The sequence below is a fragment of the Cygnus atratus genome, chromosome 3, assembly GCF_013377495.2.
Source record: "Cygnus atratus isolate AKBS03 ecotype Queensland, Australia chromosome 3, CAtr_DNAZoo_HiC_assembly, whole genome shotgun sequence".
Classification (NCBI taxonomy): Eukaryota; Metazoa; Chordata; class Aves; order Anseriformes; family Anatidae; genus Cygnus; species Cygnus atratus.
In genome coordinates this window covers 10,332,092-10,355,134 of record NC_066364.1, presented here as the reverse complement: position 1 = coordinate 10,355,134, position 23,043 = coordinate 10,332,092, and the positions used below count along the sequence as shown (strand labels likewise).

At 44.1% G+C, this 23,043-nt stretch overlaps 1 protein-coding gene across 1 annotated transcript; it reads left to right on the top strand.

Moving 5' to 3' along the window:
* Positions 1-9,657: 9,657 nt before the first annotated feature.
* LOC118254690 (b(0,+)-type amino acid transporter 1-like) lies at positions 9,658-22,790 on the top strand. The gene is given in 8 exon segments (XM_050709463.1): positions 9,658-9,666; positions 11,290-11,399; positions 12,393-13,143; positions 14,423-14,556; positions 18,347-18,476; positions 20,053-20,177; positions 20,574-20,661; positions 22,557-22,790. Coding segments are annotated over 8 exon segments (1,581 nt in total).
* The last annotated feature ends 253 nt before the right edge of the window (positions 22,791-23,043 follow it).

Sequence of the window (23,043 nt, the reverse complement as noted above, 5' to 3'; positions counted from 1 at the left end):
TATAGATGTGATTAAAAGCACAAAAGCTCCCAGCTCCCGATAGAGCTGGAAGCATTTTCCCAAGAAATGAAGATGATTTCTTCAGCTTAATCCTAGTCAGCTAAGTAGCCAGACGTCTGATGCTGCTAATCCCTGTGATCCCCAGCGTCCTGTCCCACTGCCACCTCCGGGCTCTCCAGGGAGGCTGCAGGGCCAGAAAGCTAGATCCCCTGCTTGCTTGAGGAGAATAGGCCTCCAAGTTACAGTCTCCAATTCACAACCTTCCCTTCATGCAGGCAGGCTGGGACTGAAGAAACCCCATTAACGGTTCTTGCCCTCCCAAAGTTACAACAGCAGCTGGTCTATGTTATGCCAGCTCTACAGCACAGACACTTTTGAAGACCCAGTTTGTCCTGGATAATTCTGATCGGCGTCAAACTGTGCTTGTATAAAGCTTTAAGTGTTCGGAAAGAATTCAACATATATACGGTAAGCACAAGCTTGAAGAACTTCTACATCGAGCTGCTCCTCAGTTCTGGTAAACCCCAACTGATCAAGAAAGAAATAGAAAAATGCTCAAGTGCGATCAGTTCAGGATTTGTTCTGAGAAATATGATCACTGTTATTTTCTGAAGTGTTTTTCTAATGAACAAATACCACAACCACATACATTGCAGTTTAACAACATCCCTAAGGTTTATGGCTCACACACACACAAAAAAAAAGTTCAGGAAAAGTCTTCCTCTCTTACCTTTCTTCTGAGAAGAAACTTCAAAAGTACTCAATACTTTAGATATGTTAACTTGGTGTCACTCCCTTACAAAATGCTTTTCTCAGCTTTTTTTTTTTTTTTAAAGGAGGTATTAACAGCTGACTGGGCTCTGCTTACACTCCAAATGTTTCTGATAAACTAAACTAACACAGTTTTGCTTTTTTTTTTTTTTTTCCTGTGAATAATCATCCTCAATGAAAAACACTAACCAGATGTACAGCCTACAGTTTAGAAAAATACACGGGGACGTGGAAAACTGGGATAATGTTACCTTTCTCCACAGTATACCTGTGCAACCATGGGCAAGTCAATTCATTGAAGAGCACTGACTCAAAATGAAAGCTGCAGTCCTAACCATCCCCACTCAGCTAGTGTCTAATCCTGAAGATGTCTATGTTTTCTAAAGCCACATACTGCAGGACGTACAACTCTCCACATGAACAAAATTCCTCTTGCTGTGCCAGGACATCCACGTCTGCCAGCAGTTCTGACAGACTGGGCTGTTACATCTTGTGTGGTAGCAAATAATTAACCTGAATTAATTAAAACAGAGATATTTCTCCATGGAAATTAAACAACTTGATACGGTAGACCTTCTCAAAGCATCTCCAGAAAAGAAGCACGTTCCTAAGGAAGGCTGCAGTCAGTTAAACCAGTGTGAATCCCCTTACACTTCCAGGACTAGGGAGCACCCAGCTTTGCTTCCTTTCCTTAAGCCCCACAGGTCTGATTTCCTTACAAAGCGTCCTGAACATCACCAGACTACTTCGGCTGTCCTCTGCTGCAGCTTGGTCACGGTGCAGAGAAGAATTCAAGTTCCTTCGTCTCAGATCTTCTTGCTGGCCTCGCAGTCTAACTACCATGCTACTACTACCTGTGAGGAGCAATCATAAAAGGGTGAGCCTGGCTCGGCTCTCTGAAATAAGAGCCACAGTTAACTAACTACCTACCGCCTTCACAGAGAAGCACAGCACTGCAGATCTGAGGCGATTAGAGCTATCTGTCCACATTCCAGAGCAGGGCCCTGGAGTGGTGGTATATACCCTCAGCACATCCCTCGTTACCTACATCTCTGAGATATGCTGACCCAGATGTATGCTTTGTGCATCCACAGGAGCAGATCCTGTTCTGAAGTTATTGATTGTCCCACACGCTGCATAGTACATCTGGGCAACTAATGCACAGTCCTGGATTCCACTTTGTCAACAGACATACAGTTTGTTAATTAAAAAACCACCACCACCAACAACAACAAAACCAAAGGAATTCTGAAATACTACATTCACCAGACACACTGCTAAATGCATGGCTATAGGAATCAGTTGGCACTTCATGTTTTAGGCCACCTGTGACTGTGATACTTAGGAGTGTTTACTGAGATAAGAACTCTAGCCCAGTGCACCCAAAGTCCCCTTTGGCCAGCCTCTCCCTGGGGCCTCAGAGAGCTCTGCTTGCATGCTGCAGGCTCTTCATACAGAGGGACTTTCCCACCCACGCATCCTTTTGCCACACCATTGCTCCACAAGCACAGCTGTTCCCTGCCATAGCCATTCACCATGCTAACTCGGAGCTGACTCTTCAGTCCAGTTGCTTTTGCTGATGCTATTGCCTTAATTCCTACAAACTTCACAGCCTGCTCCTGTCTCAGTCCTCTCTCTTCTGATAGAGAAACATTTGGGCCCATGTATGCAACTGCCTAATTTTAGTGGTTAAAGCTACACATTTTAAAACCCTTTTCCATGTGTGTATGGGGTGAAGAACTCTTCTGAGTTACCTTAGCATCCTCAAATTCCCCATTTAACAACATAAAAACTGTTACAAACTGTTACAAAAAGGCCTTCCTTTAGTATGGATAGTATGATTCCTGTAAACCATTCGACAGCAGCCACGCTACCAGCGTGCGGAACGCCAATTCCACTATATTGCTCAAAATTGTTCGTTGGTTTCCCCTGTCCATGCAACTATAAATTTCTTTGAGGAAGAACATCTATGCTTTTGTGGGTTATTTATTTATTTATTTTTGGACAAGCTAGTAATTGGCATAAGGTACTAAGCTAATACAAATGAGAATGCTTCAGTTTAGAACCAACAGAAGATTCGAAGCTGAATTGTAATCATTTTTGTCACTGATCCAATTTTTGGACTTCCTCATTACTATGCTGTTGTTTCCAAATGTAGGGAGGCTGAATTGCCCTTCAGTTAGATGGTCATTGCTTCTGTAAACGTTATCATCTTTTCCAAAAGAGCTGTTCTGCAAGAGGTTTAAAGGAAATGCATAAAGGAGGTATCACTGAATGGAGTGCACAGCCCTGCAGTACATCTCCCTGAACTTGTTACAAGAAAGAGGTATCTTTTGTGGAAGTGCTTTGCCAAGTAAGTCTATGCTAGAATCACAGAGAAGGTGTCAGCTGAGCACTTGTTTCACCAGTAAGACAGCTTTTCTCCCTGAGTCATTCACCTCCTGGTAATTGGCTGAGGTATAAACAAGGTTCATAAACATACCTCAGAGTCACAACAACCAGAGTCGGTCATTGTAACTGAACAAGAGTGACTAATGACATTACTTCGTGTACATGAATGTGAATAGCTGCGGAGTGGCAAAGTCAGAGATAACGCCAGCTGTTTTTTAGATTCATATTCACCTCATTCACAACAGAGTGGCTATCAGTGCTTATCTCCAGAGAAAAGCCTGCATGTCTCAATAGAATTATGTTTTTCTTTCCATTGGAGAAATAAGTTCCAGAAACCCTTCATGCTGAATGCAGACCATGGCTCTGAGAACTGAGGATTCTATATTTTACTCTGTACAAAGAATGACGCCTCAAAGATAAGCATTAAATTGATTCTCAGTCATTTCATATATCAAGTGGTAATAAGTAAACACTCTAATTTCTGACAGAAGGGAAAGAAGTTCAAAGAACTATCCCAGGCAATGGAAGTAATCACAAGAGCTCTGAATAAAAGATAATATTTTCTTTTGTGCAATTAGAAGAGGAGGAAGATAGTTTAGACATATCAGAACAAGGGAGAGTGGGAAGAACATGGGATTTTATTTTTTTTTTCTGCTAAGGAAAACCATTCTAAAAATCCTAAAAGCACATCCATAAATTGTAATGTTGTTGCATGAAGTTTCAGTAACTTAAATGAACTGGAAGTTCTCTGAATCTTTACGGATTAGGAGCCATAGTACAGAGGATAAACTTGAACAAAGATCTGCAACAGTACTGTGTGCTTCCATCACTTCTCTCTTCTCAGGTTCATCAATACCTCGTATACCTATTGCTGTATCCAATACTGATCCTCCTGACCTCAGCAGATTCTTCTTATAGGGATCAAAAGAACGAGCTCTGCACCAAGGGGACTTTGCTTAAGGTAACCTTGGACACCAGTGATCATCCTTGCACTTGTGTTGTAATTACTATATTTTACTACAACACATCCTTACAGTTGTGTTGTAATTTACTGTATTTTTTCTTTTATCTTTAATGATACTTGAAGCTCCCCAGAATTTCCTGTTCTTACTGTGTCAAGAGGGCTGACCAAAAGCAACAGAATACGTCTACATGGCTGAACACATCATCTGAATACCAAAATGCAGCACAGCCATATCGACTCAGAGCTGGTAAAGGCCACCCTTCGGGCTTGCCATTTTCCTGTGAGGGCACACCCACGAGCCCTCCTTGGCACATAAAGAACACAAAGCATATTCTATGCCAAATGTGCCTTCGGAGCAACAAGGCATCGCACAATGAATACACAACACCCGAGAGAGATTCAGGAAGGAAAATACTAGCTTGCTTCCTGCACATAAACAAAATGGTCGAGCACTGTAATACTGAAAAGTAGGTGTCAAAGTTATGCATGCATTGCATAAAGTATTGCATAAATAGTGCCAGTGTACTTGTACATATGTGGGCTTACCTTTAACTACATCTGCAGGTTTTACAGACTTTTGAAGTACCTCTTCTGTTTCCAACGCATTCCTCTTCCTAGGCAGTTAGTTAAACACAGAGCCAAACAGAAAAGCCATTGCGACGATATAAGCTCTCCCTCCCTTGCAGTACAGGACCCCTGTCTTTACCTAATCTCATATCTGGGCCCTACAGCCGCTCCTGCACCCGCACCCCCCAGCGCAGGGGTGGGGGCCCGAGAGCCAGCGGTGCCTGTGGCAGAAAATGGAAAAGGCGGGGCGAGAAGGGAGAGCAGCACTTTGTTTTTCTGCAGGAACCGCTCGGGGAAGAACCCACCACCCACCCAGCTATGCCCTTGCTGTTCCTGTACCACTGGGGGCAAAGAGCTTTGCAGGTGGGAAGCAGAGATTAGCTGTTCAAAGGGGAATAATCAATTCCCTTTCCCCTGGCACAGGAAAAGTAGGCACCGGCCCACACCCCACAGCCCGAGGCTTGCTTTGCCTACTGGCTTTAGCTGGCTCCAGACGGAAATCCAGTTCAGCTGGAAAACTTCTTCTTCCCTCCTAATACATCCTGCTAGTGGACTGCAAAACAGGAACTTTATGTGTGTAAATGACAGTCCCTTTCCACTCATTTTAGCTAAGGGCTAAAAACTGGAAGACATCTGTAGATTCACCCGATTGCATTTAAGAGAACAGTATTACTTAACAGGGATTCTTGGACATCATCGTTATGTCACGAATTTATCAGCTGACTGCATCACTGACAAGGGCAATTAGGAAGCTATGATCTAGGACCAGAAAGAATCCTGCAAGCCTTTAAGCACAGTCCTTTTCATCATACAATCTCAAATGAAAGTACCAAATGGAATTATAACCTGGTAGGATATTTTTTTTCCCCTCTCCCACACACACTTCCCCTGTAAGGCCCACAAAAAGATGTGTAATTCATTTCATCCTTTTATTCGTATCTATTTATAACTTCAACCAAAGCTACAGATGGGAGTAATTACAATCTCAACACATCACTTTCTTCCCAAGATCATTAGTTTTTCTATTGGTAACGCCATGAAAGATGAGCCATTAACTGCAAAATACATGTTCCAACTTCATAAAGGACCAGCCAGAGATAGATAGAGAAGAGCATCATAACCTACGTGACCTTTCCAGGCAAACATTATTTTTTTTCCTTGACATTTGGCAGAGTCAAAGCAGGGTTATAATTAAATAGACTGTTAAAATTAAACCCTTGTCCTGGCTTTTTAAAAAGCTAGGCAGTAACCAGCATGGAGACAGGATGAGCCCCCTTGTCCCTGACTAAGCTTATCCTAGGAGATCGACTTCGCAGTGCTCCGAGCGTGGCCAGGAGCCCGTGGTACAGCCCATACCCACTCCACAAATGAAATGCTTTGAGCATGCGTGGGCAAAGCCTGACCTCGTGCTGTGCCTGACGCGGCGCTGAAACACATCCCGCCCCAGAGGGGGGGGAAGAACAGTGGAAGGCAGATCTGCCCCACATGCGGATGGCAGTGTGAGGCAGGGATAAGATGACCCAACCCTGCCCTGCACTCACACGGTGACCAAAAGAAGGTAAACAGGCAGAGGGGCAGCCCACGAAACTTCCATGAGCCGCTGCAGGCCAATGTTACTCCATTTTTCTTCCTTGGTGTGGTTCTCTCAGTGTCTTTCTTCATCCCCATACAGGCCCTTTGCTCTGCTGCACCACCAGAGCTGGATGCAAGAAGAAGAGCGGCAGACGGGCGAGCAGCTCTTCAGGCACTTGGGCTGTTGGGAGGAAGATGCTGTCACAGCAGCGATGGCAAAGGGAGCAGCCTTCAGGCCCCCAGCAGCATCCCCCAGCCACAACACTGCAGCTGCACAGGGCAGAAAGGAGCAGGCACAAAGTGCAGAAGTGGCTCTTTCAATGGGTGTAAAACACAGCGTTGTAATTCATTTAACAAACGGCACCTCAGCTGGTCCTCTGTCCTGTTTTCTAACAGCCAGTGTAACCACGAATGTCACTTACAGTACAGGGGTTCATTAAAAAATTGGTGTTTTTTTGGTAAAGTCTTGAAGGCTTCGAGTTATATACATCCAGTCGCCTTGTCCCCTTTTCATCTAAGAAAAATTGGAATGATTTTGACCAGTAATGTTATGATGTTTTAAAAAAGAATTGTACAGACAACACTTTTATTATAGAGTGATACCTAACATAGTGAACATGAAGTTATAGATCAAACTCTAAGCATGTGTTGTAAAAGTTTGTTTTAAAAATAATAAACCATTTAGTATCAGTTAAAGTACAATTATACATCTGTTCATAAATTCAGGAGTGGATTTAAGTGATTAAACAGAATTTCCAAGTTGAAAATACAGCCGTGTTTTAATTCTATTTTTTTAATCTTTCTTAGTAGAAAGTTTTCGGTGAAAATGTTGATTTGTATCCTGGTATTTAGAAAGACTGCACTCATTTGATAATGAGTCTGCAAAACAGACTTCATATAGCACAAGATAATCTGATTTTGAATTAAACTTAATAAATAAAAATAATTAATTCCAAGATTTGAAAGGAATCCTTAAGAGTACAGACGTGAAGAGATTATTAAGGCAAATTTAAAGCAATGCTAGGAAGAGAAAAAGAAAATAGGACATGTTTGGAACACTGTATATTTACGCATATATACACTATTTGTGTATATGGATATATAAAATCAGGAAATATGGATGTGGACAGGAATGAAGGAAAAAAATGAATATAGTATTCCTTTCCTGGGATGTATCAAAATGTAGCAACAGCACATGGTATAGTAACTGCAAGGCCAAGGCAGGGAGTTCTGGAGCCAGCATAAGTCTAAGACTGTTGTTTTCTGATAGTTTTTTGTTTTGTTTTGTTTTGTTTTGTCGAAATCACTACTCCACCAGCCTGGGGGATGAGCACTTACACAGATAGTCTTCTGTTTCCCTCGATGGGTTTCTTGGGATTGTCTCTGCTTGTATTGGTTTCTGATGTTTGCAGGGTCCACTGGTGAAAATGCAATCTTTATTTGCCTGTTTACCTTCCGAATGCTACTCTAACCATATTAGAAGCAGAATTATCTTTTCTAATTTCATTATAAACCTTTCTAATGAAATTGTCTATTTTTATTTGATATTTGTTTAAACTTCAAGTCACTACTCCTGACCTTTGCAAGCAGCAGTGGGATCAGTACTGATAAAAGCAGTAATTATTTTCTTTTCAGCTATGGTTCTTGTTTTGTGTCATTCCATTACTATTTTCTGTAACATTTCTTTTAATTAAGTGTATTTCCATGAAACACTGAGGAGTGCGACTATTACTGCCCTGTGTCCAGCTCCATCGGGCAGCACAGAGAAGGTACAGTACGACAGGAGTAACTTCCTCCTGAACACAATAGGATAACCAAAACAAATATTTACTATCTGATTGGCAAAATGTGGGATACCAACCACTTCTTCATGCAGAAAATCAGTGAAACTAAAGGAAATCTTTCAAAGTTTAATGGCTGCAGACCCAGAACGTGCTGAGCCCTTACTGAGCAGCAGCAGCAGCCTCGAGCTCACCTTTCGGAGGCCCCAGCTGGAGGCTGCCTGCAGACCCGGCCGGAAGAACTAATTCAGTTTATGGTAAGTTCTTATTTTTGAGATTCCCTCCTAATCCCCAGGGCTCAGATATGCTATTGTAACATGACAGGGCAAGGCAGTTACTGTCCAAACTTACACGAGCTCAGTTTTAGTGATTATTGTGGTTGTGAAGCCCAGGGCTGCTACGCATTTCTATTTTTTTCATCCCACTCCCAGTAGCCCAGGCTGTTTTCTTCTGCCAGCTGCAGCTCACACACATTGGCATTTTTTAGAATCACAACCAGAGTTTATTTGCTGACCCCTGGGGGGATAACCTAGCCCTGCTGGCCCCTGGGTCAGACAGACCTGGTGAGTCCAGACCAACTCCAGTGGGGTGAGGCTGGCTAGGGTCTCAGCTCCAGGAGGCAGTGGGGAGGCAGGGGATCAGAGTCCAACACTCTAGGGCACCCCTTCTCCAGGCAGACATCTCTAAATGAGTCCTCTTTTCCTTCTGCTATTTTCATGCAGGGCACCTGGGACATGTTTTCCTTCTGCCCCCATTTTTTCTTCTGGGCGCAAGACCTATTTCAGAGCTCCACTTTCCTAGCCTTTACTCCCTCCCTCTTTCCAAGCAGGCATCTCTAGTTATATTGCAAGTACAGATACCAAGATCTGCCCGCAAATACAGCTCGAAGCCTGCATTTTGGAGGTGAGGGTATCCTTCTTGGATTCAGGGCTTCCCGTGTTCTCAGGTAGAGAAGGCCATCGGACCCACATCTGATGTCCTGGATGAGTTCTCTAACTGTTAGCTCATCTCACACAACTTGTTTTGTTTATTTGTTTGTTTGTTTGCTTGTTTGTTTTCTAAAGAAGAAAATCTTGATCCCTGCACTTTTTTAAAAATTATTTTTTTTTTGGTGGGTATAAAGGTGCCTGCCTCAGAAGGAAGTTACAGGCTATGGCTTTGGCCACTCCATCCTCAGACTGTGGGTTATTTTTACTTCCCATTCTGAGATTTATAACTCTTTCCCAAGCACAGTACAGGGAAGCCAAACCTATAGCTGTGTTCCAAATACCACTCCTGGGGCCTAAAATTAAATATTGCGAAATATTTGCCCACATGTTTTGTCTAGATCTTACTACTGACATTGGCCTTTACCTTAAATTAGCTTCCTCTAGTCCTTGTAGCTATTGCTGGGATAAAAATAGCCCTAATGACATTGTGGAGAATTTTCATCCACGAATCCAGTATGCTGTCTATTTGTGCTACATTAATTTTTAAGAACTAATATTTATTGTAGGGTTCCTTTTTAATCTGTAATGCAAGATATAAAAAACTAATGTAGAGTGAGCCATATTTTACTGGACAAAGCTGCTTTATTGTTCAGAGACCAGTAGATGGCAACCACCCATCGCAATGTCAAAGGTACATGAAAAGTGAGAGTTGCTTGGGTAGCAGATTTATTGCACAACAGCTTGAAGAACAAAGTTTTGCTACTCCCCAGAAGGGGAAAGCGGTATTTTATTTTCACTTCTGATCATACACATTTATTTTTTTTTGAAGTGGAGTGGTGAGGTGCACTTTTATATAGCCGGCTTTGACAAATGCATTGATAATTGTGCCAATCCATTTGACTAAAATATCTTATGGCTACTCCACGCTGCTGATACCTGCCAAAAAATGAACGAAGTCAATGGAAAAAAATCCAGAGAAGTCAGACTGTCTCAGCTTCAGCAGGAATAGCCTCAGGTTCTTATCATGATTAATTAGATTCATTATTACCTTAGGTAGCAGCAGTTAGAACTGAGTAACAATGATCTTGGGATTAGAAATAGATTCCCTTTAGGAACTGACTGAGGCTATTGACATACCAATTAATTAATCCATGTTATCTGAGTGGTCTTACAGAAATTTTTGACATGATCAAGTTTGAAGAAATTCTGTTTCTACAGCATTAGATTAGAAATCCTTTATTTGTACAAGCAAGAACTGTAAAGGTTTGAAAAGCTCCTCTCAGCTCCTTCACAGAACCTCACATTTGCACTTCAGAAAAGATCCTTCATTTAAACAGAACAGTTATTGAAATATTTCTGTAACCTGACCAGAAGGATGCTCAGCTACCAGTAGTCACATTAAGTTTTCTTTCAGCATTGATTTAGCTATATTTTGTGAATACATTTTCAGATCAGATCAATATACGTAATATATGTATAGATGCATGCAGAAGTAGAGTGTCTACTGTGCAGAAAAAATCAGGCCTTTAGACCTCTGAAGGATTTCACTGTAACCTAATTTTAAAAAGAATATGCTACAGATAGCTAAACCAGCTAACAAGACAAGCACTCTCACTTAGTAGCAGTAAAACAAAATATTCTGCCAAATGTGCCTGCTTTCAAGTTTTCCAGCACTTTGCAAACCATTAACTTGAAATGCATTAATTTGCATCCTTGCAGTACAAGGTGCATACATTTATTCTCAGAACTCACATCTTTACTGGAGAGACTTAAAAAACTTACTTGATACAGATAAAGTAACTTTTCATTTTTGTTAAAGATACAGCGTGATCAGCTGTGAATTTTTATAAGTGACTTTGAAATTATGACTATCAAAATGGGATTCATTTCCTGGTGAGTACTAGTGAGTTGGTATTAGGAATAATATCTAGCAAAAAGATAAACTTTTTTCATGATTTTCTTTTTCTGATAATAAGATTTATAGTGAAAACTTACTTTTTAATGAGATTTTTTTTTTTACCTTTGAAGAAATTAAAACCTGAAGCCTGATGCTAAAATTTGTTCTACTTTATTTGCTTTAGCATGAGAAATCGTATGAATCATATACCTTGTTTTTCTTACGGGTGCATGAGTTTTGTTAAGAGTCCAAGAGTTATCCGTAGAAAACTGCAAAGCTAAGAAGATTATTTCATGAAAATAAAAGCAGAGAAAGAGAAATCTAAATGATTTAGAAGAGAAGGAAATTTTAGACAAACAATAAAAATACTTCTCTATTTATATACATGCTATTTTTAGCTGGAATGGTTGAGGACAGATAGTTTTAAAGATTCAAGGTCTGCTGTGTCTATGAAAGGCTGAGGAAGGTCTCGCCCCTTCTTTCTGGCATCTATCACAACAGCGGTCTGAACAAGACCACCAGGGACAGTAAGTCTCCTTCTTTACAGTTGGAGTCAGGAAAGTTTACTTCGTGTCCAAAGGAATCCATATGGACGTTCCCTTCTGCTCAATGCTTCGCACATAGATCACAAAACACATCCTCATGTGTTGTAACAGTCTTCAGATTTCTAGCAGAACTCTCCCCCAAGTCAAAAAACTTATGTTAGGTAAAAAGATGCCAGTGGCATTGCCAAACGGTTGTGCTTCGACATTTCTCTTGAGCGTGCAATGAAATGTGTATATGATGAGCAGCGACAAAATCCTCTGATGATCATGGTCTGGTAAGAGTCTGCATACCTCATGGACACTGGCAAAAAGGGCCCATAAAAATTCATTTGTTGCCTCTTCACTCTTCCCCTGTGTCTTCTGAAATTTGGAAAAGCCAGAACTGCCCCAGCTACTCTGCAAGAAAGCAGTGTCTGGATTGTTCCTAGCAGAACACTTCTGCGTCTTTGATTAAGACACGGGAAAGGTTCCTTGTTGAGCAGAGCCACAGCATGCTGGGTGGCAGGCTTGTTAGGGTCACGTTATAGTGGGGAATGAAAATATGATTCAGCACTGAAGGAGGTGCTTGAGCATTGACTTTGAAACAAAGAATAAAGTACAGATTTGCAACAGGATTTCGCTTATCTTATATTTTGCTTCAGGTGCCATTTGAAGGATAACTTAAAGGAGAGGCAATCAGGGACACAGTCCGGTGAGGTGCTGTGTGATCCTGAGGTGGTGCCGAATGCTCTCCATTCCCATTGCTTGTAACGACAGCCAAAGATCATCAGACTTGGCCGCATCTGAACCATTATAAATTAGCGAGATAAGATGGGTAGTAAAAGAATGCAAAACAGGGAAAGAGAGTTTGTATTTCTTGACAGTGTTCTGTGTGACTCTTGTAATTATTAACGTAACCCTAAAAGCCTGAGGTAGTTCTTATTCAAATGACTCAGTCTTATTCCACACTTTCTCTGAGGAAACATCTCCCAACAGGTCCATAATGAGGAAAAGGAAGACAACACATTCACCTCATTCACCCGCAGATCCGAGTGAAGGAAGGGAGAAACTGAGACTGAAGCAAGAGGTCGGCCTGATTAGTGGGGTGTCGTTAATTGCAGGCACCATGATAGGCTCGGGGATCTTTATGTCCCCCGAGTGGGTGCTACATCACATGGGGAGCCCTGCCAGCAGCCTGCTTATCTGGGCAGCGTGCGGTGTCCTGGCCACGTTCGGGGCCTTGTCTTACGCTGAGCTTGGAACCGTAATTAAAGAGTCTGGAGGCGAATATATTTACATCCTGAGGATTTTCGGTTCTTTTCCTGCTTTCCTTTTCGCCTACACTTCTGTCATCCTGGTGAGGCCAGCTGGTTTGGCAGCTGTCTGCCTGAGCTTTGCTGAGTACGCCGTTGCGCCCTTCTACCCGGGCTGCTCGTCTCCGCAGGTTGTCGTCAAATGTGCAGCTGCCGCCTGCATCCTGGTTTTAACTATCATCAACTGCCTCAACGTGAGGCTGGCGACATCTATCATGAACGTTTTTACAGCTGCCAAACTCCTGGCTTTGTTAGTGATCGTGGTGGGCGGGCTGGTGCTGCTGGCCAAGGGACAAACTCAGAGTTTTCAGAATGCTTTTCAAAACACGACCGCGGGGATCGGGACGGTCGGGGTGGCGTTTTATCAGGGACTCTGGTCCTACGATGGCTGGAACAACCTGAACTATGTAACCGAGGAACTGAAGAAGCCTGAGGTGAGTGAGCTGGGTTTTGCTTGCTTGGTGCTGCTGCTAATGTGTTTGTTGCTGTCTATTAGCGTGTTAAGAGGGGTAATCAAGGGATTAGAGCTCAAGGAAAGACTGCTGAGCTTCCCTCCTGTTTTTTGTTGTTGTTGTTCTGGGGCAGGACACCTATGGATGTGGCTGGAAAGGTTACAGGGACGGTAAAAATGGGTCTTTAAGCAATTTAACATCCTACCCACAAGAAAGCACTGCCTAAGTAGCTGGGAAAAAAAAAAAAAGCTAATAGTCAGTTGAATATCTTGGGGATGAGCTTTTGTCTTAGAGTTCCGAGGACAGCACTCTGGACACCTAGACTTATGCAAAAAAAAGCACTGCAGCCTCTCTTCTGCTAAAATTCGTAAAGGTTTCTTAACACCAAGTATTCCGAAAAAGATTTGATCTATAATATGTCATTCAAAAACCACTTCTTACTCCTTGTTGCTTGGAGGGGAAATTTAGAGAAAGTCAAGCCCCACTGGAGAGGGAATCTAAGTCTGTGAACAACCTGTGTCTTCAAATATCTGCTTTTTGGGCTTTGTTCTGTCTGTGGTATAGGCACTGAAGTAGCTCACTCACATTTCACAGCAGCCCTCTCTGTGCCACAGAGATCACAGATCAGACACTACAGCAGCGTTGACCCTCTTTTAGAAAGAGCTGTGTGAGTGCAGCAGGTATAGACCGTGCTTGGGCAGAGCACACGATATTACAGATTAAATGAAAATATGCAGTTGAATATTAATCTAAATGGCAGCAAAGATCCCAGAGTCACGTGGCACTCGCTCCCAAAGGACTGTGTGCACTGATACTGAGACCTTGGCAGGGTGGAAGCCACAGCATAAGGAATTGCCATATCTTGTCCTACAGTGAGAATAGGGAACGCAAAAATTGATATTTCAGGTTTTTAGACATCCAAATTTGCTTTGTGATCACCTTGCTAGGTGCTCTTTTCCAGTGCTTTCATCTGCATAAAGCAGTGTTTGCTGATTTTTGTGAGCCTTAAAATGGTCTGTGGAGTTCCAAGATAGTATCCTATCATTAAGAAAAACATAATTCCTTCCTAGAGCAAATCTTCTGTGTGCTGCCCAGCTTTGATTTAGCCCTTAGAGTTGTTAAATATGATGCAAGACCCACTTCAGTGGGATGTTCAAGGGAAGATGTATCACATCAAGAGCAATAACACGCCAACAACAAATAAATTGATATTAAAACAACCAAGAAGCTTCTTCTAACACTGTTGTCACCCCTTTTCCAGGTGACCCTTCCCAGAGCTGTGATGATTGCTATTCCCTTGGTTACCTGCCTGTACTTGATGGTAAACGTGAGTTACTTTGCAGCCATGACTCCATCTGAACTGCTGACCTCGGGAGCTGTGGCTGTCACTTGGGGGTGAGCTCTGCTTCTGGTAACAAAGCAGCCAAAGCAGTCTAACAAAACATGGGTTTCCCCCTGAGTTTCAGGAGATTTAGGTGCTGTTCCCAGTGGGAATGGAAGCAGACAAGGAAGCATGCTGACATGCGGCTCCCTGTCACTTTCAGAGCAGCAGGTAGCCTTCCCTGACCAAAGACCAAGCTGACCAGCTCCGTCTGGCCCATGGTCTCCGAGGTCTGCCAAGACGTGATGTTCTGCAGAGCACCCCTTGCTCCCCATCCCCACTCATTTACACTGGGAAACTGTGGCTCCCCTCCAGCCCATGCTTTTCCCTGTGGAGAGTGGCTGTAAAGAAAGGGTGAAGAGCACACCAGGAGCATCTCCCCCAAAACAGTGAGGATGCAGTAAGGGTATTATGGTGGTTTCACCCTGATGGGCAGCCAAGTTCCACCACACTGCTCTCTCACTTCCCCTCCTCAAAGGAACAGGGAGAAAAAATATGGTGAAGAAAAAGCTCATGGGTTGAGATAAGGACAGGGAGATCACCAACCAGTTATTATCACAGGCAAAACATACTCAGCATAGGGAGATTAATGTCATTTATTGTCTATTACTAACTGACTAGAGCACTGAGAAACTGAAAGCAAACTAAAACAACCTTCCCCCCAAACCACCTTCTCCCTCCTCCCCCTGAGCAGCGCAGGGGAACAGAGAATGGGGGCTGTGGTCAGCCCCTGACGCTTCATCTCCACTGCTCCCTCGCGGTCCCTCTCTGCCCCTGCTCCACGTGGGGTCCTTCCCACGGGATGCCGTCCTTCCCGAACTGAGCCTGCGGGGGCTGCCCACAGGCAGCAGCTCTCCAAGAACTGCTCCCACATGGCTCCGTATCACGGGGTCCATCCCCCAGGAGCAAACTGCTCCAGCACGGGTCCCCCATGGGCGGCAGCTCCCCCCAGACCCCCTGCTCCTGCGTGGGCTCCTCTCCACGGGCTGCAGCTCCGGCCCGGGGCCTGCTCCTGCGGGGGCTCTCCATGGGCCGCAGCCTCCTCCAGGCCACATCCACCTGCTCCACCGGGGGCTCCTCCACGGGCTGCAGCGTGGAGATCTGCTCCATGTGGGACCCATGGGCTGCAGGGGGACAGCCTGCTCCACCAGGGGCCTCTCCACAGGCCGCAGGGGAACTGCTGCTGCCTGCCTGGAGCACCTCCTGCCGTCCTGCTGCACTGAGCTTGGGGGCTGCAGGGCTGGGTCTCTCACACTTTCTCACTCCTCTCTCCCAGCTGCAGTGGCACAGCAGTTTTTTTTGTTTTGTTTTTTTCCTTTCTTCAATCTGCTCTCCCAGAGGCTCACCCAGCGTTGCTCCCTGGTGGCTTGGCTCTGGGCAGCAGCAGGTCCCTTTTGGAGCTGTCTGGATCTGGCTCTGATCTGGCATGGGGCAGCTGCTGGGCTCTGCTCACAGAGGCCACCCCTGCAGCCCCCCTGCTAACAAACCCTTGCCATGTAAGCTCAGTACAAGTGAATATCCAGGCCTGGGGACTGGGAAATGTCCCACATTTTAAGCATTTCCAGAACAGCGGAGAGAACAATGTGCTGTCCCACCGAAGTAGCAGCACTGGTTTGGGAGAGAGACAAAAGCCAACTGGGTTAATCCTCTCCACTCAGCACCTGGAAATTAGACCAGACCAGAGTGTGTTGGTTCAATTTCCCCATCTGCTTAGAAACTGTTTGCACCTTCCATCAACCTGAAGTGTTTAGTGATGTAGAATAGGCTCTGTGTGCAACAAGGATTTTAGGATAAGAAGGAAAGGACTGTCATGAGAAATGTAGGCAGCAGTGACTTTGAGCCATCTGATATTCCCACCAGAATATCCAAACTCAGTCTAAATATTTCCAAAGACACAGAATCTATGATATCTATAAATGAATTTGGCAGAAACGATGACACATCATATCCAGAGATTATGTAGCTGCTCATCCTCTTCCTAAAAAGTCAGCAGTGGCTTTGCCGCAGTTGTGCATTTCGCAAGATCTCCAGTTTGAAGATCTGAACGAGCTCTTGTGTTCTCTAATAGCCTTTCATGTCATTATAAGCAGGAGCTTTTAAAGGCCTAGTGCTTTGTTTGAACAGGTTACAAAGCCTTACTAAGCCGCAGTGTCATGAACTTTCTCTGCAGTTCCTTTCCCATCATTCCTGATTAACAACTTGTTTGTGAGCTTCCTCCTTTTTAACACCTCTCGTTTTCCTGCCTGATTAACCTTTTCACCCCAAGAGCACAATTCAGGAAGAAACATTGAACTAGCAACTGGAAAGCTGGGCACTCAGAAGCCTGGAGGACAGGTGGATAGCCACTGGCTAAGGAGGGTGTAATATTTGTGGTTCATGAGCAAGAGGGGCAGCTATTCAGGCCATTAAGGAAGGAGAGGAGAAGCATAAAGAAGCCAGAGGAGGGCCCTTTACATTTAAATGCATTTATTCTCCATGTAGTAAGGAAATTGCTAGATTGAAACATTGTTTAGAGGTGATAAGTGCAGGCAGAAAATGGGCTCACAAAACTCTCCCCAACATGTCTTTGGTGCCAGTGGTTTAACAGATCTCAGTTCACTTATATGAAGTTGTTCATGGGAGCCCCTGCAGTTCATTTTGAGAGCCCAAGCAGCAGAACACTAATCTCAGAAGTGCAAAATACCCAATTGCTAAATATTTTATTACAAATGTTGTGATATAAGTTGTTTTCCCCTGAGATCTTGAGGTTATGGAGTCTTGTGATCATGTGAGAAGCCCAGATTCCATCATTTTGAAAAAAGGAAATTTTTAGTTCTCTATGACAAGTAGCTTAATAACTTGAATCCCAAAGGCCCATAACCCAGATATTAAATTTATATATTACGTTTTTGAAATTATTATGGTACATAAGCTGCTGCCATAATGTTGGAAAGCCCAGCTCTTGATTTTTGAACATTTGGGATTGGTGATACTAAAAAATGCTACATAAGGCTTAAAGTCACACAATTCAGATGGAAATCTGTCCTAAAAAAAAAAAAATAGAAAAAAGATAAACACTTTCAAACTTTGGATTTTTGCCAGTTTGATGAAGACTGTGTTTGTGTGTTTGTACATGTATGTGATAATTACCCCAAACCACCAGCACTTATTACTCAATTAATATTCTTCATGCTGGTTCATTCCTAAAGACAGGCTTCACTTCTAGGTGAGAAAATTACATATCCTCGAAATATTTGTAGCCCTGCTACTTCTGTTCTGAAGAAAGCAAAGTGCAGATGTCTGAGCATGTTCTAAAACCAAACTTCTGAAATTCAAACTATTGCTTTGGTTCTAACCTGGTTCACAGAACAGAAATAAGTGCATGTGAGATTAAAGGGTTAAATTCTTGTGCCTGTTGGGGAAGGGGTTATAATGCGGGATATTTTTTCAGCTCTGGTGGTAATGGTGTTTCTGCATTTTCCATTCTAATATTGTTGGCGCTAAAAGCATTTATCCTCAGGATTCACACCACAGCAAGTGTACACACACAGAGTGAATTTTGTGTGTTGTGACAGCTTCGTACACAATATAGACAGATTTAGATGTATATACACCAGGCAGGAAGCAAAGCTGCCTTTTCTGGATGAGGCAAACAACTAAATATTATGGGAATGGAGAGAAGGCTTTAAATCATTAGAAAGACTTTAGGGGAAAAAAAAAAAAATCAGTGAAAATAATGGAGAGAAGAAACCTGTCTGGTTCTAGGATGTGTATCCAGTACACCTATATGCTGGATGTTATGATGTGAATTGTTTCCCACCTCAGGGACAAAGTCCTGGGCAGCTGGGCATGGTTCATCTCCCTGTCGGTGGCACTGTCTACGTTTGGCTCATCGAACGGCACGTTCTTTAGCGGAGGCCGCGTGTGCTACATTGCTGCAAGGGAAGGCCATATGGTAAGGACCAAAAAAGCGGGTCTGGTTTGCTTTGAGCAACTCTTATCTTCTTGTGACACTAAATCAGAAAGGAAAACACCACGTGCGTTCAACTGGTAGAGCAATAGCTCTTCAGTGGTTTATTTATCGCTCAAAGACATTCTGCCCCATCCTTTTGTAGTATAGCATATACATTCACTCCTGACCTTCTTCTCCAGTCACATAAGTTCAGAAAGCTTCTGTGGAAAGACACATGGCTTACATCTAGCTTGGATTTTAAGAACAGCTTTGAAGCAAACAACTGTGGTACTGCTCTCCAGGTAATACCGAGCTCACCAGCTTGTCCCAGGGGTATTCCAGGCTTCCCCTGGGTGGTCCAGTTCAATTACAGCAAAGGATATCTCTCTCTGTCCTTCAAGCTTCATAGCAATTGCAAGGTGACACTGATCCTTGAATCTTCCTTAGCTGGGGTTTTTAATTAGTCTCATTAGGTGGGGCCAAATCCAGACAAAAGAGCAGACTTCAGCGGCCTGCCAGTCCCTGTGGCAGCTGGCTGGGACTTCCCCGGTCCCTCTGGTAGCCAGCACACCCCTGGCTCCCAAACCACTTCACCTGCCCACCAGCTAACCTGCCTCGATCATCACTATCGATCACACACTCGTGTGCACACCCACACTCACTCTGGTTGCTGGCACCGCAGACATGTAGGCCTCTGCCTCCAGGTCCCCCGCACTATACCTGCATCTTGGCTCCGCTTCGCCCTGTCAGAGCTTGAGCTGAGCTGCCTCGAGGCATGCTGTGCCCTCCATTTCTGCCCAGGGGCAAAGGATACCACTCTGCATCAGCTGCACTCCTTTGCACAGGAGGGAATCTTTTACAGATATAAATGACTCGGGTGGTGGCTTCTCTCACCGGTGACAGTGTCTGCTGCATCATGGCAAGCTTTCTGCCAGGCAGTTCACAAAATTGTGGATATGAATGTGACCATACCAACTAACCATCCCCCTTGCCCCATTTCTCTGAGCGTTAGCAGAAGTACTTGGATGATATTTTGGTTGAAAATTAAAATAAAACAAGAAACCTTTCCATTAAACTTTCCCAATGAAGCAAGAAATAAAGAGGCTAGTAATCCTCTCCACGTTCTGGAGCAAATCCTGGTTTGCTTTATGGTAGGCTGCATGTATATATTGGGAATAGTTTTCTCATTTTCCAGTCAGCCCAGGACAAGTCCCAGACCAAGGTGACAGGGGACAGAAGAGCAGGGCCATGCACAAGGCCAGGCCACTTTCCTGGTGATGATCAGGAAAGCCCCGGTTTGACTCAGCCTTCATCTGTCACGCTGGTAGTTTGAAAACCTCATCGTGTTTGCCTGAACTGAAGCCAATCTGATAGGAAATCAGCGAGACACGATAAAAATAGCCTTGAGGGGGGTCCGTGTTTACATTCCTTGGAGCCGAATGGCTTTTATATCACGGTGCTCACTTGATGATTAAGAGTGGGTCTGGCTGCAGGCAGAACTCCCCCCAGCTGCCGAGGGGATGGGTACGTGTCTGCGCGAACGTGACATGACCACACGCTGTTGTGCTTTGGCTTGCAGCCAGACATTCTGTCCATGGCTCATGTGCGATGCCTCACGCCCTCCCCTGCCCTGCTGTTTACATCCGCTATGTCTTTGGTAATGATAATGTCAGGAAACTTCACCAGCATCGTGAACTTTTTCAGGTAAGCGCAGCGTTTCTGTTTGCATCCCTTGTGGCCCTGGTTCTTGGCATTGTTTTGGAAGCTTATTTGTTTATTGTTTTTTTCAACCTGGGCTACTGCTTTCTGACCGATATCAGGGAGGGAAGCAGGGAAAAGAGCTTAAGAACCAGCATCTTTGCAATGCATGAATGCTTCTGTCACTACAGACTTAACTGGATGTGATTCATCCTCATATTGAAATGAATCTGCAATATTCGGGTCGTTCTAAAGTTCTCATTGTTTGTGCTGGAAAGGAAATGAATGCAAGAACTACTACATTTATATCAATATTCTCCTTTTTAATTGGAGATATGGACACTTGGGATATGCAAGGCAAGACTGACATTGCTGTATGATCTCACCCCATTTTTTTTCCAGCTTTATAGCATGGTTTTTCTATGGCATGACTATTTCTGGCCTCCTGTATTTAAAAATCAAGAAACCAGAACTGCCAAGATCTTATAAGGTGAAGTAATAACGTGAACCCCCCCCAACCCTTTTCCTTGATTGTCCGAATGAAGGAGACAGCATTATGAGGAAAGGAAGAGCACTGGGGTTAGTTGTCTTTGGATTTAATGTGGTTGCCCTTCCTTTTTTAATTTCACATTTTGTCTCAGAAAAGTCTACACAGGGCGAGATAGTGTGAGTGTGCAGGCGTAAGTCAGGTCTGAATTCTCCGTCTTGGTAAGCTAATAACGCATCGCCCTCTCACTGTGGAAAATATATCTACCATATCCTCTTCTTTCCTTCAAAATTTAAGAGAAAAATTTAGGATGATTCTGATCAGCAACACAAACACCTGGTTACACTAGGAGAGCTCAGTGACACTCCTCAGAGGGTAGCCCAGGTGTGAGAGCCTGGCCGAAGAGAGAAAACTCAGCCAGAATGCCCCAAGTCCTTTGTCATGGCCGGGGGACAGGTTTGCTCTCCACAAACCAGCTTAGTGGAAGGAAATCAGGAGTTACCTGCTTTATCTCTGGTGCCATGAGCGAGTTGAGTTGCAGGGCCTCCTTTGTGACTGAGGGAAATACTTCTGCAGAAAAGGCCCCGGGAACAGGAGGCTCAAGGAACTGTGAGGGTGGGACAGTGGCTTTACCCTGAGACAAGCTGAATGAGCACCCTCATTTTCGTGGGGTTCCTCTAGGTGATAGATGACAGGCTGACACTGCCAGGCTGCATGAAGCAATAGCGAGTGTCCTGCAGGGCTTAGTATGACAAAGAGCAGTGCTCCATTAGGCCTTGCTGTCACTCGCTCCTGTGGCTCTGTCCTGCGACTAGGACGCGGGGTGAGGACGTTCACCCAACCTGTTGGCTGAATGGGCTTCAAGCAGATGAAGTTCTGTTTCTGCAGGAATGTTTTGTGTGCTGTATAAAACTCCCAGCACCCTCCAGGCCAGTCCCCTGAGGATGTAAGTCTTCTGCAGCCTTTGGCTCCATGGCCTAGATCTTTCCTCAGCTGGAAGCAGCTCAGGTCTGAAGGTCCCAGTTCAGCTGACAACTTATGGCTGATGTTCTGCAGAATCTGTATGTCTGCTGCAGGTTTATGTCTAAGCAGGAAGATTTCCCTTGGTTTGAAGACAGATTAACTAGCAATTTGCCCAAAGTGTTAGGACACTGAGGGAGGAGAGTGGGGCATCCCACTAGCAGGTGAAGCCAACAAACAGGTCTTCTCCATGCTCCTGCAGCTAACCACAAGCAACATTTTCTTTGTTTTATTTCAATGCGTTTGGGTTGGACAAAAGGCACAAAAGTAAAAAAATGGAAAATCCCAGCTTGGATGTTCAGTTTTTCACTTTGTGAAATCATTTTGTCTTGTGAATTCACTAGCCTTTGAGGGAGAAAGGCTTCAAATTTAGATGCTTTATGACCAGACTTACAGAAATAGCCTCTGAGGTTGCTTGTCCACCTGTCTGTGAATGTATGAAAAAAACTTTTTGCCCAAGGGTGCTAAGACTCAATTATGTGATTTTTTGCTCATTGCTGTGCAAAAAGCACAAAAAAAAACGTTTTGTGTAAAAAAAAAAAAAGGCTTTGTATACAGCTCAGGTTTGGGATGCAAACCTGAGTAGTATGGGGAGCAAGAACAGACCTGGCACTAAAAAAGCAGTTTGCATCTTCAGTTCTGGGAGGTCAGGGAAGACAAGGGGTTAGGGTATGTGGTGGTGGTGTAGCTCTTGCAGCCCTGCAACAAGCTTAGAATGGAGTGGGCTGGGAAACAGGATGCCTGGATTAATTGGGATTTCTGGATAATACCTCAGGCTGCAGCAGAATTTCAGCTAAAAAGCCTTCTGCACAAGTTTCAGGGTTGTCCAGACCCACAAGGATTACATGAGTCTTTACTCTGATGTTTTGTTTTCACAGGTCCCAATTATCATCCCCATAATTGTGCTGATGGCAGCCGTGTACCTGGTGTTAGCTCCCATCGTTGACCAACCCCAGATTGAGTTCCTCTACATTGTTCTGTTCATTTTCAGCGGCGTCATTCTTTATTTCCCCCTGGTGCGCTTCAAGTGCCACCCCCGCTTCTTACAGCGAGTCACTTTACATCTCCAGTTGTTCCTGGAAGTCGCTCCGACTGCTAGGGATGCAAACTGAGATAATGTCCTCCTGGCGAATGGCTGCCTGTCCCTCCTGCTTTATTCCAACACCGTGGTTTCCAAGGCTCAGGAATTAGTCTCCTGTGAGAGAGAATGAACAGAATGCAAGTGTCACCAAAATGTTTAGTTGAGAGGGTCTAGACCCATGACTCCTCACATTTCCTTAACATTTTGAGCACATATTTTCCCCATTTTCATCTCTCCCTTGACAGATTACATTCAGATTCCAAAGGAATACGTTTTTTAGTTTT